Source organism: Salvelinus sp. IW2-2015, linkage group LG18 (assembly GCF_002910315.2).
Source record: "Salvelinus sp. IW2-2015 linkage group LG18, ASM291031v2, whole genome shotgun sequence".
In the NCBI taxonomy this organism is placed as follows: Eukaryota; Metazoa; Chordata; class Actinopteri; order Salmoniformes; family Salmonidae; genus Salvelinus; species Salvelinus sp. IW2-2015.
Window position 1 is genome coordinate 12,267,007 of NC_036858.1, and position 15,785 is coordinate 12,282,791.

A 15,785-nucleotide genomic window follows, 5' to 3' on the forward strand; every position below is an offset into this window, starting at 1 on the left:
GATGGGTTGGGTTTGCAGTTTTGGGACTACTCTATTGGTCCATTAAGCCAGGAAAGCTCAATCAAGCACAGATAAAGTATTTGAAATGATTTCAAACTGTATTTGAACCCATGTCTGCTAGGGTGCGAGTCAGAACGTGTGAGTATGATCCATCTGAAAATAGTGAAATGACAGTTGAATTACCATATATTTCACTCATCTGAGTTGGTCATGTGTTTTGTGAGCAACCATGTTGGAATCAAGGCTGGCAAAGTAAAGACAAATTAGGGTGACAGTTGAAATGGATGATAATGTGGCTACTTCATCCTCTAATGAAGTAGCCCATTTCTTTTATAAATGATTTGGTTTGTCCTAAATCGTCCTGCCAATCCCAAAACACCCTGTGGCTTGGGAGTCTACGATACACCATGTTGCTAAGGGGAAAAAGTTTAATAAGTGGAAAATATGCTCTACACACAAACAAATAACKTGGCAGCCATGCACTGTGTCGACACCAGTTCTATTGCTAGCACTAACAGAATGTCCACTACATTTCTGCCCACAGATCTGCAACAGAATTGTGAAGCCCAAGAGAGAGAAATCGCTTCCCTAAAACTTCCAGTTTGTGTGTTGCAGCCTACATTTAGAACACTGCAGCTTTGAAATCCATAAACCCCCAAAAGGATTGGATTTCCTCCAACAATCTGACATTCTGTAAATCCCCATATTCTAAAGCTCCAAACAAACTTTCTCTTTCTTTCCCTCTTTTTTTGGTTGTAATGTGAATTGAGTGGCCGGGCATTAACTGTGTGTTTCGTGAGAGTGGTTGTGTGTGTGTGTGTGTGTGTGTGTATGCATGCATGTGTGTCAGGGAAAGAAAGTGATGGTGAGAAAGAGAGAGAGAGAGCGAGACGGAGAGAGAGAGAGTGGTGGTGATAATGAGTAAATGGAAAGAGAAGAGGGGAAAGGGGGATACCTAGTCAGTTGTACAACTGAATGCATTCAACTGAAATGTGTCTTCCGCATTTAACCCAACCCCTTTGCATCAGAGGTGCGGGGGGCTGCCATAATCGACATCCACGTCTTCGGCCCTAGGGAACAGTGGGTTAACTGGCTTGCGCAGAACGACAGATTTTTACCTTGTTGGGGCTCTCTCTGCATGTGCTGCATACCCTGGTATGGCACAAGGACGGTATATAGTCCAAACTGTCACAGTTCTGGTCTGCTTAAGGGGTGGCTCTCAATGACATGCTTAGTTCATTGACTGTATATGAACCAGAAAAGGGAAGCATATGAAATGTCTCGCTTTCTCTATCGTCTCTGGTGGTGTGAGTGGTTTTGCTGGAATCATGGGAGTTTGAGCCTTGAACAACAGAAAAATATTAGTGTAAACTGACTATAAAATGTAATTCTATAGGTTTTTGAGCCTGTATTTAAAATATGTACAGGTGTTATTAGGAGAAGACAACAAGAGCAATATATACCAGGGAGTTCCTATATGATCAGAAAACTACAGACACGTTATATAAGTCACTAGAAATGACATCATGGCAGGGATCCTACTCATCTATTTCATAGAGCAGCAGTCTCCCATTTTGTTCAGGACTAAACAGTCAAAATGAGACTGAAAATGTGTAGGACTTCACTAAACAGTCCATAATAACATCCCAAATGTTAATTTTGGTGGAACTGCCCTTTAAAAGCAATGGACAGCATGCGTGGGTGTGATAGTTCTACTAATAAAAATAAATAAAAATAATACTCATTATCTAGGCAGAGTGAAAACCCTGGGGATAGTCACAGAGACATCAATGAACACGAAACCAAAAGGGTAAATCCATTTGAATTCAAATCGATTTTTGACAGCATCCCTTTTGATTTAAATAAAAACTTTCTATACATGTTTGCCTGTGGAAAAAGTGGCCAGAAATTGACTTTTTGGACCTGAATGCAAAAATGTTCAGGAGACAAAAAGGTGCTCAAAGTTGACCCATGTTGCATAGCCCACCATACCATGAGAGACATCCATGTCTTCATCACTGGAAAAGATAAACGGTTGAGTTTGATATCATTTAAAAGCGTACAAACAGGGTTGTAAAAACAATTTTTATTAAAAATAAATATATATCTAAATATCTAAAAATGAATAAGCTCTTTTTTTTCATAATCACATATGTTGTAGTTTACACCCTACTTTACGTCATCTCAGTTTTTTACGTTGTCTCAACCGATTGCGGGCACAACATGCTCTTGAATACAGGGTGGGTGTCATTTTAAACCATAGAAAGGATCTATTCCTTGAGACCACATCAATTTAGCTGGAACACCATATATATTTTTTATTATTGAAATTYCGACTTTAATTACTACCACACTGATGGCCGCCGAGCCACCCACCGTCAACTTAAATGGTCATGTCTATTGTCTACATTTCTATGAGTTCAATAGGTTTCCTATGGAGGATTGACAGCATAATTTAATACAGAAGATATTCCCATTCAAGTAAACTTTTTTGGTGGACCTCCAACCATATTTGTGGTACCATTTGAAAGTGGACATGTAAATTGTATTAAAACAGGGTCTAAACTAAAAACATATGCGAATATAAAATAAAAAAATTAAGAATTTCTGCGTTTTTAGATAATTTATTTATGTTTAAGGTTAGAAAATGACAATTGTTATTTTTTTCAATAAATTATAAAATAGTTTGACAACCCTGTTTGTAAACTTTTAAATTATATAAATATTTTATATTTTTCCAGTGATGAAGACATGGATGTCTCATGGTAGGGTGGGGTATCCAAAATATATAAACTTTTAGAACCATTATCTCTTGAATGTTTTGGCATTCATGTCCAAAATGTCACTTTCTGCAAATATGTATGGACGGTTTCGTTCAAATCAAAAAGGCATGCTGTCAAAAAGTGATTGATTTCAAATAGATTTACCCTAAAGAAAACTTCACAAATGTTTACTGTTGTTAGGCCAAAACACAAGACACACACACACAATATGTAATTTCACAATACCAATAGTTTTACCAACATTAGACAAACAAAATACAACACACTATATATTCCAGCCCATTCCTTGTGTGTGTGTTTCTCTCTAGCTACAGGCAGGTACACAGGAACATGTCTAGCTACAGCCAGGTACACAGRAACATGTCTAGCTACAGCCAGGTACACAGGAACATGTCTAGCTACAGCCAGGTACACAGGAACATGTCTAGCTACAGGAGGCCTCTATATAATCCTCTATATAATTAATGGACACAGTTTTATGAAATGTTTATGATATCATATTTTGACCGTAATTACCCCATTATGAGTCAGGTGTGTTAACACAGATGGAGAAACCTTGACAACTGGTATGCACAACCACCTCACTCACTCCCTCTCACCAACAGAGGAAGGATATGTGGCACTTGGTAAAAAGGATTACTCAAGTAAGCATTACAAACATAAATCATGCAAGGAGGAAAACCCTAAAATTTCTGGGAACTATTACGTCAATGAGAGAGTGTACGTGTGTGAGTGTGTGTACACTGCTGTCTCGTAGCATTAGTGTGTTTATTTGGATCCCCATTAGCTTTAGCAGAAGCTACTCTTCCTAGTGACTGAGTGAGTGAGTAGGAAGAGGTGGTCAGTGTCCCTGGCTAGCTCCCCAGTGTTTACTGACAGGAAATGTTTGTCCTGCAAAAGGGAAGGAACCCCGCCGCCCCTCTCACCAAACACTGGGAGCGAGTCCCGACAAGACACACACACCACAGACAGCAATGCAGTGCCCCCCACCATGCAATGTACCACTACCATCAGAATGTTCCTTATTCAAATTGATACAGACAACTCAAATGAGAAATAATGGGGAAGTGGATACGACTGACTGCTTTTCACAGTGCCTCCTGTTGCTCATCCCAATGAACACCATGCTCATCCCAATGAACACCATGCTAGTCCCAATGAACACCATGCTAATCCCAATGAACACCATGCTAGTCCCAATGAACACCATGCTAGTCCCAATGAACACCATGCTAATCCCAATGAACACCATGCTCTTCCCAATGAACACCATGCTCATCCCAATGAACACCATGCTCATCCCAATGAACACCATGCTAGTCCCAATGAACACCATGCTAGTCCCAATGAACACCATGCTAGTCCCAATGAACACCATGCTAGTCCCAATGAACACCATGCTAATACGCCCAGATGGAAAGTCAATACACTGACCCCAAACCACCTGGCTGGCCGGAGATTGGAGACTACGTCTCCTATAGCAACCTGTAGTCATTTTACATAGGCTAGATAAGATCGGCTTTAGAGGTGTGTCCATTTTGAGATGTCAGGTTGATTACCCTGTCCTCCTGTACTATTTGATCTAGGCAGTATTCAGTGTGTGTGTGTGTGTGTGTGTGTGTGTGTGTGTGTGTGTGTGCTATGCTCACACACAGTATATCACGCGGGCATGATCTAACCAGGACAAGATGAAAGCTCACTCCCCCGCACACAATCTCAGCATCTCTGTTGAATTCCTGTCTCTCCAACATCCAACCTTCAATCATCAATAAATAGCTAAGCTAAATTGTCGAGGCAAATATTCCAACAACTGCAGGAGGCCGGTAACACCGCAATTATAGCATTCCATTCCCGCCATCAGCCTACAGATGAGACAGCCGTTCATCAGACATCATGGCACAGCAACACAGACATTTTATCTGCTAATATAGACCCACTTTTCTGAGGAGCAGAACAGCTCAGAGCCACACAATGGAAAACTCTGTTCCTTTATACAAGACCATTCAAACGCAGTCTCTACAATAACTATAGTGGTAGGCTGTTTAGGACTAAATGCTCAGACTCAAAATACTGCAACAGGCCAATACTCTTGATACCTTGAGTGTCAGCATGTGCAACAAAGGAGTTGGCTATTCCAGAAATAGGCTAATATTCTGAGGTAAACCAGTCAACAATGCAGCCAAAACACATGTGCTTTAGTGAGCACTAACAATACACCACACAGTCCAATGAAACAGCAGAGAGAAGGTTTTAAGGACGTACAGTAGGGGTACTTACTGGCTGGCGATGGCGTGCTGTAGCCACTGAGGGACAAGCCGGGCTGGGCGGGGGGCGAGAGCCCCCCCAGCATGTGGGGGAAGAAGTAGGAGTAGTGGGGCATGGGGAAGCCATTGAGGTGGGGGCCCGGGATCGGGTTGCTCTTCCCAGCCATTTTGCCTCAATCCACCTCCACCGATGACGACACCCAAAAAACGATATTGTGGCAATAGAGGGCTCAGAACGGAGTCAGTGTGGGTTACGGAGTGGTTTTAGTGCCCATACGGGCGATGGACGTCTGGGGTATTCCAGTGGCGTGGTGACTTTGGAGAAATGCCCTCAATTAGGAATTCCCAAAATGGCCGCCTGTTACCTCCGACTGATTGAGAGGAGAGGTACAGGATAGTGGTTATGAAGGTGGTTACGAAGCTTCACAAGGATTTTATAATGAGTCTTCCACTGTGGAGTCGGTTCCAGAGATGGGGAAAGTGTAGAGACATGGTGCCTATGCAATAGTCAGGTCTGGTATAGCCCCAACCGTTCAGAGTGTCTCAACTCTCTTTTTTAGTGTCCCTCAATCTTCACCTAGAGAGAAAGAGAGAGTGAGATCATTTAGAATTTTAAAACCCCTTTGGGACAATGTCATACATAACAAAAATACGTTTAAAAAACATTACATTTCATCCCTCACAAGGTCAACAGCAACACACAGACAGAGAGACAGAGAGAGAGACAGAGAGAGGGAGACAGAGAGAAGCACAGAGACAGACGAGACACACAGACAGACAGAGAGACGGAAAGAGAGGGAGAGAGAGCGAGTTCGTTATTTTAAGATAACATATTTCCCCTCTTTATTTAAAAGCATGGGGAAAGAAATGCATCTCCGTGAAGCTAATTACTGGAAATGTCTCATCAGAAAATGGTACAAAAACAACAATTTCAGCTTAATTATCTTATGGAGCATTAAAAGCCATGAACAGAATGTGTGGGTATGTGATAGCTCTACCAATACACACACTCATTATCAAGGCTGGAGTGAAAACCCTGGGGAAATGTCAGAGAAATAAATGAACATGAATCAAAAGAAAACGTTGCTAATTATGACTGTTGTTAGTCCCCGAGGTCTTTCCTAAAGCCCAGTTATATTAAACACATGGGAGGTTTTTGTGGCAGTGTGTACTCACAGTCCAAGGTGTGTAAGTCCTTGGCCCGCTATCAAGGATTGTGGGCTCTCCTTCTCCGTAGCCGACATTTAAGAGTGTTAACCATCGCAAGGCTGCCGGCCCAGACAGCATCCCTAGCCACGTCCTCAGAGCATGCACAGACCAGCTGGCTGGAGTGTTTACGGACATATTCAATCTCTCCCTATCCCAGTCCACTGTCCCCACATGCTTCAAGATGGCTACCATTGTTCCTGTACCCAAGAAATCAAAGGTAACTGAACTAAATGACTACGGCCCCGTAGCACTCACTTCTGTCATCATGAAGTGCTTTGAGAGACCCTAGACCCACGTCAATTTGCTTTGCTCCCCAATAGATCCACAGATGAGGCAATTGCCATCGCACTGCACACTGCCCTATCCCATCTGCACAAGAGGAATACCTATGTAAGAATGCTGTTATTGACTATAGCTCAGCATTCAACACCATAGTACCCTCCAAGCTCATAATTAAGCTTGAGGCCCTGGTTCTGAACACCGCCCTGTGCAACTGGGTCCTGGACTTCCTGACGGGCTGCTCCCAGGAGGTGAAGGTAGGAAACAACACCTCTACTTCGCTGATCCTCAACACTGGGGCCTCACATGGGTGCGTGCTCAACCCCATCCTGTACTCCCTGGTCACCCCATGACTGCGTGGCCACACACGCCTCCAACTCAATCATCAAGTTTGCAGACGACACAACAGTAGTAGGTTTGAGCCTACAGGGAGGAGGTGAGGGCCCTGGGAGTGTGGTGCCAGGAAAATAACCTCCCACTCAACATCAACAAAACAAAGGAGATTATCGTGGACTTCAGGAAACAGCAGAGGGAGCACCCCCCTATCCACATCGACGGGACCGCAGTGGAGAAGGTGGAAAGCGTCATGTTCCTCGGCGTACACATCACGGACAAACTGAAATGATCCACCCACACAGACAGTGTGGTGAAGGCGCCGTCTCTTCAACCTCAGGAGGCTGAAGAAATTTGTCTTCGTACCTAAAACTCTCACAAACTTTTACAGACGCACAATTGAGAGCATCCTGTCGTGCTGTATCACCACCGGGTACGACAATTGCACCGCCCGCAACCGCAGGGCTCACCAGAGGGTGGTGCGGTCTGCCCAACGCATCACCAGGTGCAAGCTACCTGCCCTCCAGAACACCCGATGTCACAGGAAGGCCAAAAAGATAATCAAGGACAACAACCACCCAAGCCACTGCCTGTTCACCCCACTTTCATCCAGAAGGCGAGGTCAGTACAGGTGTATCAAAGGTGGGACCGAGAGACTGAAAAACAGCTTCTATCTTCAAGGCCATCAGACTGTTAAATAGCCATCACTAGCACATTAGAGGCTGATGCCTACATACATAGACTTGAAATCACTGGCCACTTTAATAAATGGAACACTAGTTACTTTAATAATGTTTACATATCTTGCATTACTGATCTCATATGTATATACTGTATTATATGCTATTCTACTGTATCTTTAGTCTATGCCGCTCTGACATTGTTCGTCCATATATTTATATATTCTTAATTCCATTCCTTTACTTAGATGTGTGTGTATTGTTGTGGAATTGTTAGATATTACTTGTTAGATATTACTGCACTGTTGGAGCTATAAACACAAGCATTTCGCTACACCCACAATAACATCTGATAAACACGTGTATGTGACCAATAAAATTAGATTGGAAGACACACTGATACAAGTGAAAACACACACATCAAAGCCATACAGCAGGTTTGAACAACACACATGTACACACACACACATTATATTAAAATACACCATCTCTATACACCATGAAATGTCAGAATATGTCATGCAAGAATACCCATTGTTTTACCAACATTAGACAAACACAATAAACTGTAAGACTACCTATTCTAGTCCGTTACTCAGACAACTCTCGTCTCTAGCTACAGCCAGGTACACTGGAACATGTCTAGCTACAGGAGGCCTCTGTATAAATCTGGGAAACAGTTTGATGACATTTCTATGACATATTTTGACCATAATGACCCGGTCATGAGTCAGGTCTGTTACACACGGAGCAACGGTCTGAGGAACCTTAACGGGTTCACACAACCACCTTACTCCCTCTCAGCATTATACACATGAATCATGCAAGGGGGAAGAATCTGTTGAAATAAAATGTCTCATTGACATGCGTGATTCATGTGTATAATGCTTGCTTGAGCAATCCTTTCCACCAAACCMCACACCTCCATCCTCCTTGGTGAGATGTGTGTCAGAAAAGTCTATATAGCCTTCTCCCTCTTGAACGAACGATATGCGTCTTCTAGCGATCTATTGATAAGATAGGCACCTGTCAGTCACAAAGCAAGCGATGACAGGGAAGCACTGCTGGTCTGTCAGTCTGTTCCGCCTCTCGGTACCTATGTTATTTGTGTGTGCTGTGGTTGGCTGCGGTCAAATTCCTTTTCACGGAGGAGTTAGCGCATGATGCTTCTTTATAGTCTCCTGTGAGTGAATTTACATGTCCCATGTAATGAAGGTGGTTAACGATGAGTTGACATCCATTTCATTACATTGTTTGTGCCACATTCAATGCTTTCGCTTGTTTCATCTGCCTATAAAGCCAGTCACGGAGTCGGGGCGCATAGGCTATTCAATGTTATTTGGTTGACGACGGTTCATTTGGCGCTCTAATTTCCATTCTGGTAGGCTACTACTGTTTTTTAGCGATTATCTGCAGATAAATTATGAAAACATTCGATGAAGATGTTGAAACCTCACTGCAGGAACAATAGGTAGGGGAGAGAGAAAGACTCATTCTGGTCCAAGAAAGAAAAAAGACAGATTGAAGGTTATAAAAGCTAATGTCATGATACTGGTATTACTAAAGATATTGATATAGGGCTACAGATTTTATTGAAGTGTCGACAATTAAGTCGTCAACTGCTGCTTTCTGTGTCGCAAAGCCCATGTTTAACACCTGCTTCATTCTTCAATCACACCTGTAGGTCTATTCAGCGAAGCCTGACTTTTTGTATAAAAGTGGGGTTGCGTCTGGTTGTGGATATACACTATATAAACAAAAGTACGTGGGTACCCCTTCAAATGAGTGGATTCGGCTATTTCGGCCACACCCGTTGCTGACAGGTGTATAAAATCGAGCACACAACCATGCAATCTCCATAGACAAACACTGTCAGTAGAATGGCCTTACTTAAGAGCTCAGTGACTTTCAACATGGCACCATCGTAGGATGCCATCTTTCCAACAAATGAGTTATTCTATTTTCTTCCCTGCTAGAGCTGCCCCAGTCAACTGTAAGGGCTGTTATTGTGAAATGGAAACGTCTAGGAGCAACAACGGCTCAGCCGCAAAGTGGTAGGCCACACAAACTCACAGAACGGGACCGCCGAGTGCTGAAGCGCGTAGCACATAAAAATCGTCTGTCCTCGGTTGCAACACTCACTACCGAATTCCAAACTGCCTCTGGAAGCAACATTAGCACAAGAACTGTTCGTCGGGAGCTTCATGAAATGGGTTTCTATGGTGTAAAGCTCGACGCCATTGGACTCTGGAGCAGTGGAAGCGTGTTCCCTGGAGTGATGAATCACACTTCACCATATAGCAGCACAACGGACTAATCTGGGTTTGGTGGATGCCAGGAAAACACTACCTGCCAGAATGAATAGTGGCAACTCTAAAGTTTGGTGGAGGAGGAAAAATTATCTGGGCCTGTTTTTCATGGTTCGGGCTAAGCCCCTTAGTTCCAGTGAAGGGAAATCTTAACGCTACAGCATACAATGGATATTCTAGAAGATTATGTGCTTCCAACTTTGTGGCAACAGTTTGGGGAAGGCCATTTCCAGTTTCAGCATGACAATGCCACCATGCAAAAAGCGAGGTCCATACAGCAATGGTTTGTTGAGATTGGTGTGGAAGAACTTGACTTCCCTGCACAGAGCCTTGACCTCAACCTCATTGAACACCTTCGGGATGAATTGGAATGCCGACTGTGAGCCAGGCCTAATCGCCCAACATCAGTGCCCCGCAGAAAGTCCCTGCAGCAATGTTCCAACATCTAGTGGGGAGCCTCCCAGAGGAGTGGAGGCTGTTATAGCAGTAATGGGGGGACCAACTCCATGTTAATGCCCATGATTTTGGAATGAGATATTCGACGAGCAGGTATCCACATACTTTTGGTCATGTATGATCACTCGGCTACACATGCCTCTCCCTAATGTCAATATGCCTTGTCTATTGCTGTTTTGGTCAGTGATTGTCTTATTTCACTGTAGAGCCTCCAGCCCTGCTCAATATGCCTCAGCTAGCCCTTTTGTTCCACCTCCCACACATGCGCTGACCTCACCTGGCTTAAATGGTGTTTCCAGGGACAAAACTTCCAGGGACAAAACGTCACTCAATGCCTAGGTTTACCTCCACTGTATTCACATCATACCATACCATTGTCTGTACATTATGCCTTGAATCTATTCTTCCGCGCCCAGAAATCTGCACAATTTACTCTCTGTTCCGAACGCACTAGACGACCAGTTCTTATAACATTTAGCCGTACCCTCATCCTACTCCTCCTCTGGTGATGTAGAGGTTAACCCAGGCCCTGCAGCCCCTAGCTCCACTCCCATTCCCCAGGCGCTCTCATTTGTTTACTTCTGTAACAGTAAAAGCCTTGGTTTCATGCATGTTAACATTAGAAGCCTTCTCCCTAAGTTTGTTTTATTCACTGCTTTAGCACACTCCGCCAACCCGGATGTCCTAGCCGTGTCTGAATCCTGGCTTAAGAAGGCCACCAAAAATCCAGACATTTCCATCCCCAACTATAACATTTTCCGACAAGATAGAACTGCTAAAGGGGGCGGAGTTGCAATCTACAGCAGAGATATCCTGCAGAGTTTGGTCATACTATCCAGGTCTGTGCACAAACAATTCGAGCTTCTACTTTTAAAAATCCAACTTTCCAGAAACAAGTCTCTCACCGTTGCCGCTTGTTATCGACCCCCTTCAGCCCCCAGCTGTGCCCAGGACACCATATGTGAATTGATTGCCCCCCATCTATCTTCAGAGTTCGTACTGTTAGGTGACCTAAACTGGGACATGCCTACAATCTAAACTAGATGCCATCAATCTAACACAAGTCATCAAGGAACCTACCAGGTACAACCCTAAATCCGTAACCATGGGCACCCTCTTAGATATCATCCTGACCAACTTGCCCTCTAAATACACCTCTGCTGTCTTCAACCAGGATATCACCGATCATTGCCTCATTACCTACGTGCGTAATGGGTCCGCGGTCAAACGACCACCCCTCATCACTGTCAAACGCTCCCTAAAACACTTCAGCAAGCAGGCCTTTCTAATCGACCTGGCCCGGGTATCCTGGAAGGATATTGACCTCATCCCGTCAGTAGAGGATGCCTGGTTGCTCTTTAAAAGTGCTTTCCTTACCACCTTAAATAAGCATGCCCCATTCAAAAAATGTAGAACTAAGAACAGACATAGCCCTTGGTTCACCCCAGACTTGACTGCCCTTGAMTGCCCAGCACAACTTTCATGGAAGTCAGGAACCAATATACTCAGTCAGTTAGGAAAGCTAAGGCTTGCATTTTCAAACAAACAGAAATTTGCATCCTGTAGCACTAATCCCAAAAAGTTTTGGGACACTAAAGTCCATGGAGAATAAGAGCACCTCCTCCCAGCTGCCCACGTGCCTGAGGATAGAAAACATTGTCACACCAATAAATCTACGATAATCGATAACTTCAATAAGCATTTTTCGATGGCTGGCCATGCTTTCCACCTGGCTACCCCTACCCCAGCCAACATCTCAGCACCCCCTGCAGCAACTTGCCAACCCCCCCCCCCCCCTCTCCCGTTCTCCTTCACCCAAATCCAGACAGCTGATGTTCTGAAAGAGTGCAAAATCTGGATCCCTACAAATCAGCTGGGCATGACAATCTGGACACTCTCTTTCTAAAATGAAATTGTTGCAAACCCTATTACGAGCCTATTTAACCTCTCTTTCATATCGTCTGAGATCCCCAAAGATTGGAAAGCTGCCGCGGTCATCCCTCTCTTCAAAGGGGAGATACTCTAGACCCAAACTGTTATAGACCTATATCCATCCTCAAACGAATCCCACCGTACCTTCTCCTTTATGCAGTCTGGTTTCCGGCTGGTCATGGGTGCACCTTAGCCACATCAAGGTCCTAAACAATAGCATAACACCAACGATAAAGAAGTACTGTGCAGCAGTCTTCATCGACCTGGCCAAGGCTTTCGACTCTGTCAATCACTGTATTCTTATCGGCAGACACAATAACTTGGTTTCTCAATGACTGCCTCGCCTGGTTCACCAACTACTTCTCAGATAGAGTTCAGTGTGTCAAATCGGAGGGTCTGTTGTCCGGACCTCTGGCAGTCTCTATGGGGACCACAGGGTTCAATTCTCGGCCGACTCTTCTCTGTATAATCAATGATGTTGCTCTTGCTGCTGGTGATTCTCTGATCCACCTCTACGCAGACGACACCATTCTGTATACATCTGGCCCTTCTTTGGACACTGTGCTAACAAACCTCCAAAATGAGCTTCAATGCCATACAACACTCCTTCCGTTTAGCTTCCCAGGCTATTTAAAATGCAAGTAAAACTAAGTGCATGCTCTTCAACCGATTGCTGCCCGCACCCTCCCGCCCGACTAGCATCACTACTCTGGACGGTTCTGACTTAGAATATGTAGACAACTACAAATACCTAGGTGTCTGGATAGACTGTAAACTCTCCTTCCAGACTCACAATTAAGCATCTCCAATCCAAAATTAAATCTAGAATCGGCTTCCTATTTCGCAACAAAGCCTCCTTCCCTCATGCTGCCAAACATACCCTCGTAAAACTGACTATCCTACCGATCCTTGACTTCGATGTCTTTTACAAAATAGCCTCCAACACTCTACTCAGCAAATTGGATGTAGTCGATCACAGTGCCATCCGTTTTGTCACCAAAGCCCCATATAGTACCCACCCCTGCGACCTGTATGCTGTCGTTGGCTGGCCCTCACTATATATTCATCGCCAAACCCACTGGCTCCAGGTCATCTATAAGTCTATGCTAGGTAAAGCCCCGCCTTATAGCCAACGTAGCCAAGTCTCCTTCCTTTCCTCAGAGATAACAGCTTATTCTAGGCCCTTAGGCTGACTTATCTCAGCTCACTGGTCACCATAGCAACACCCACCCATAGCATGCGCTCCAGCAGGTATATTTCACTGGTCACCCCCAAAGCCAACACTTCCTTTGGCCCCCTTTCCTTCCAGTTCTCTGCTGCCAATGACTGAATCAAATTGCAAAAATCACTGAAGCTGGAGACTCATATCTCCCTCGTTAACTTTAAGCATCAGTTGTCAGAGCAGCTTACCGATCACTGTACCTGTACACAGCCMATCTGTAAAATAGCACACCCAACTACTTCATCCCCATATTGTTACTTATTCTCTTGCTCTTTTGCACCCCAGTATCTCTACTTGCACATCATCATCTGCACATCTATCACTCCAGTGTTAATGCTAAACTGTAATTATTTCGCCTCCATGGCCTATTTATTTTTTTACCTCCCTGCTCTTCTACATTTGCACACACTGTACATAGATTTTTCTATTGTGTTATTGACTGTACGTTTGTTTGTGTGTAACTCTGTGTTGTTTTTGGTCGCACTGCTTTGCTTTATCTTGGCCAGGTCGCAGTTGTAAATGAGAACTTGTTCTCAACTGGCCTACCTGGTTAAATAAAGGTGAAATAAAAAAKAAATAAAATAAATGTAGCACACGTCTGTTTAAGTCCATCTCCCAGACATGGTTTATATGGTGCCATGCCCCTGGTTTGTGTCTGTCTCTTCATCAGGCTGAGAGCATGGCTTTATGGGCTCTACAAAGTGCTCTCCCCGTCATATCACTGGGAAGCCGGATACCTACCACCCACCCACACTTAAAAACAGAGGGCTCTGCACGAGGGGCGTATTGCAATAACGAAAGAGCTTTAAAAACCCAAGGGAGCGGTTTTATTTCACTTTTAAAACCTCACTTGTACTACCCACCTGTTTTACTGTTCTTTAGAGCCATATTGAGAGGACATAGGCTACATAATAGCTGAGGTACAGTTACATATTGGTCAGTTTCACATGGCAAGACAGAGTAAATCATCTAACCAGGCTTAAAACACAGCATAATCATGGAAATGCATGCTCGCTACATATTTAGATATGGTAGCTTAGCTATAGGCTTTAGGCTGTGTATCAACAACGTGCCGACCGAGATCAGAGGAAAGGTTGGAGGCTGAAAATGGGTCAATTGCTATGTATTCTATCACCAAGCCATCTGGAACTTACGTCACCTAAACCGGCCATTTTAAAACCACAAACTACATGACCTTACAACTGACCCCTTGTACAGAAATACGTATTTCTCACATCTTGCTGCTCTCACTGTGTTCAAGAGATCTCCGTTACATTCTCTGTCTGTCGATACGTGGAAACCTGGGAGAGAGATTGGTCTACAGTTCACTTAAAGGTGACCAGGTTTGGGGAGTAATAGATTACATGTAATACGTTACATGTAAGGGATTACCAAAAAAGGGTAACTCTAATCCGTTACGTTCCCAGCACAAATCTTGTAATCAGATTACAGATACTTTCAAAAAACTAGATGATTACTTCCGAGGATTACTTTTAAATTCAGAAAAATATTTGATACTTCTCTGTTTTCTCAATGACATTCAAATCCACATTGATAAAAGGCGGCAGTTTAAATTTGTTTCACATGAGCGAGTCTGACCACAAGTCAGAGACCACTATGAGGACACACAAAATGGGTTTGATGGATCGCAGGACAAGAGCAGGAATAGGCTTTTGTAGGCTACAGTCCAAGCGGTCTTCCAATGGTACGACTGCTGTCGGCATCCAAAGATTATCCAAYTTGAATAAACGCTTGGAGGTAAGGATGACAGCAGTGTAGTCTACGGCGATATGGATATCACTTATTATTGTTATCTACAWAGCGCATTGATGTGAATCACACTGTTGATCTCTCATTTAGCTATTTGCGCCTTACGGATTGTGGTTATTGTGGATGGCTGTTCACAAATCTAAATGTGTATTTGAACCCAATAATGATTGAATTCAAGAAGTTTAAGCTGCCTATCAATCATTGTTTTTGAAACCAGTGGACAGCCAGCGACTTAAAGGGGCAATCTGTAGTTGTTACATCCATTTTTGGACTTATAAATATATATATATAAAATAGTAAAAATAAAGAAAACCCTTGAATGAGTAGGTGTGTCCAAACTTTTGACTGGCTATATATATATATATATATAGAAAAATAAATGCTGCGCTCATGGGATGGCATGAGTAGGGCTGGCGAATAAGTCCTTCGTTTTGGGGTTATGCTCATGTAAAACGATTTGGCTAATCTATACTTCCATATTGCCACGTCCTATTCTTGAAGATCAAGGGGTATAACATTTATTGGAAGGAATGGAATTCTGATAGACT

The 15,785-nt window shown here is 43.6% G+C and overlaps 1 protein-coding gene across 5 annotated transcripts in view; it reads right to left on the minus strand.

Moving 5' to 3' along the window:
* Positions 1-15,785, minus strand: part of raraa (retinoic acid receptor, alpha a) — a 201,918-nt gene that overhangs the window by 116,266 nt on the left and 69,867 nt on the right. For 3 of the 5 annotated variants that reach the window (XM_070448323.1, XM_070448322.1, XM_070448324.1), the window contains exon 2: positions 5,046-5,624. In XM_070448323.1, the coding sequence (XP_070304424.1) occupies positions 5,046-5,214 (169 nt within the window). In that variant the 5' untranslated portion in view covers positions 5,215-5,624. The remainder of the gene's footprint in view (positions 1-5,045; positions 5,625-15,785) is intronic. The other 2 variants (XM_070448325.1, XM_024007655.2) reach the window with 1 other exon arrangement.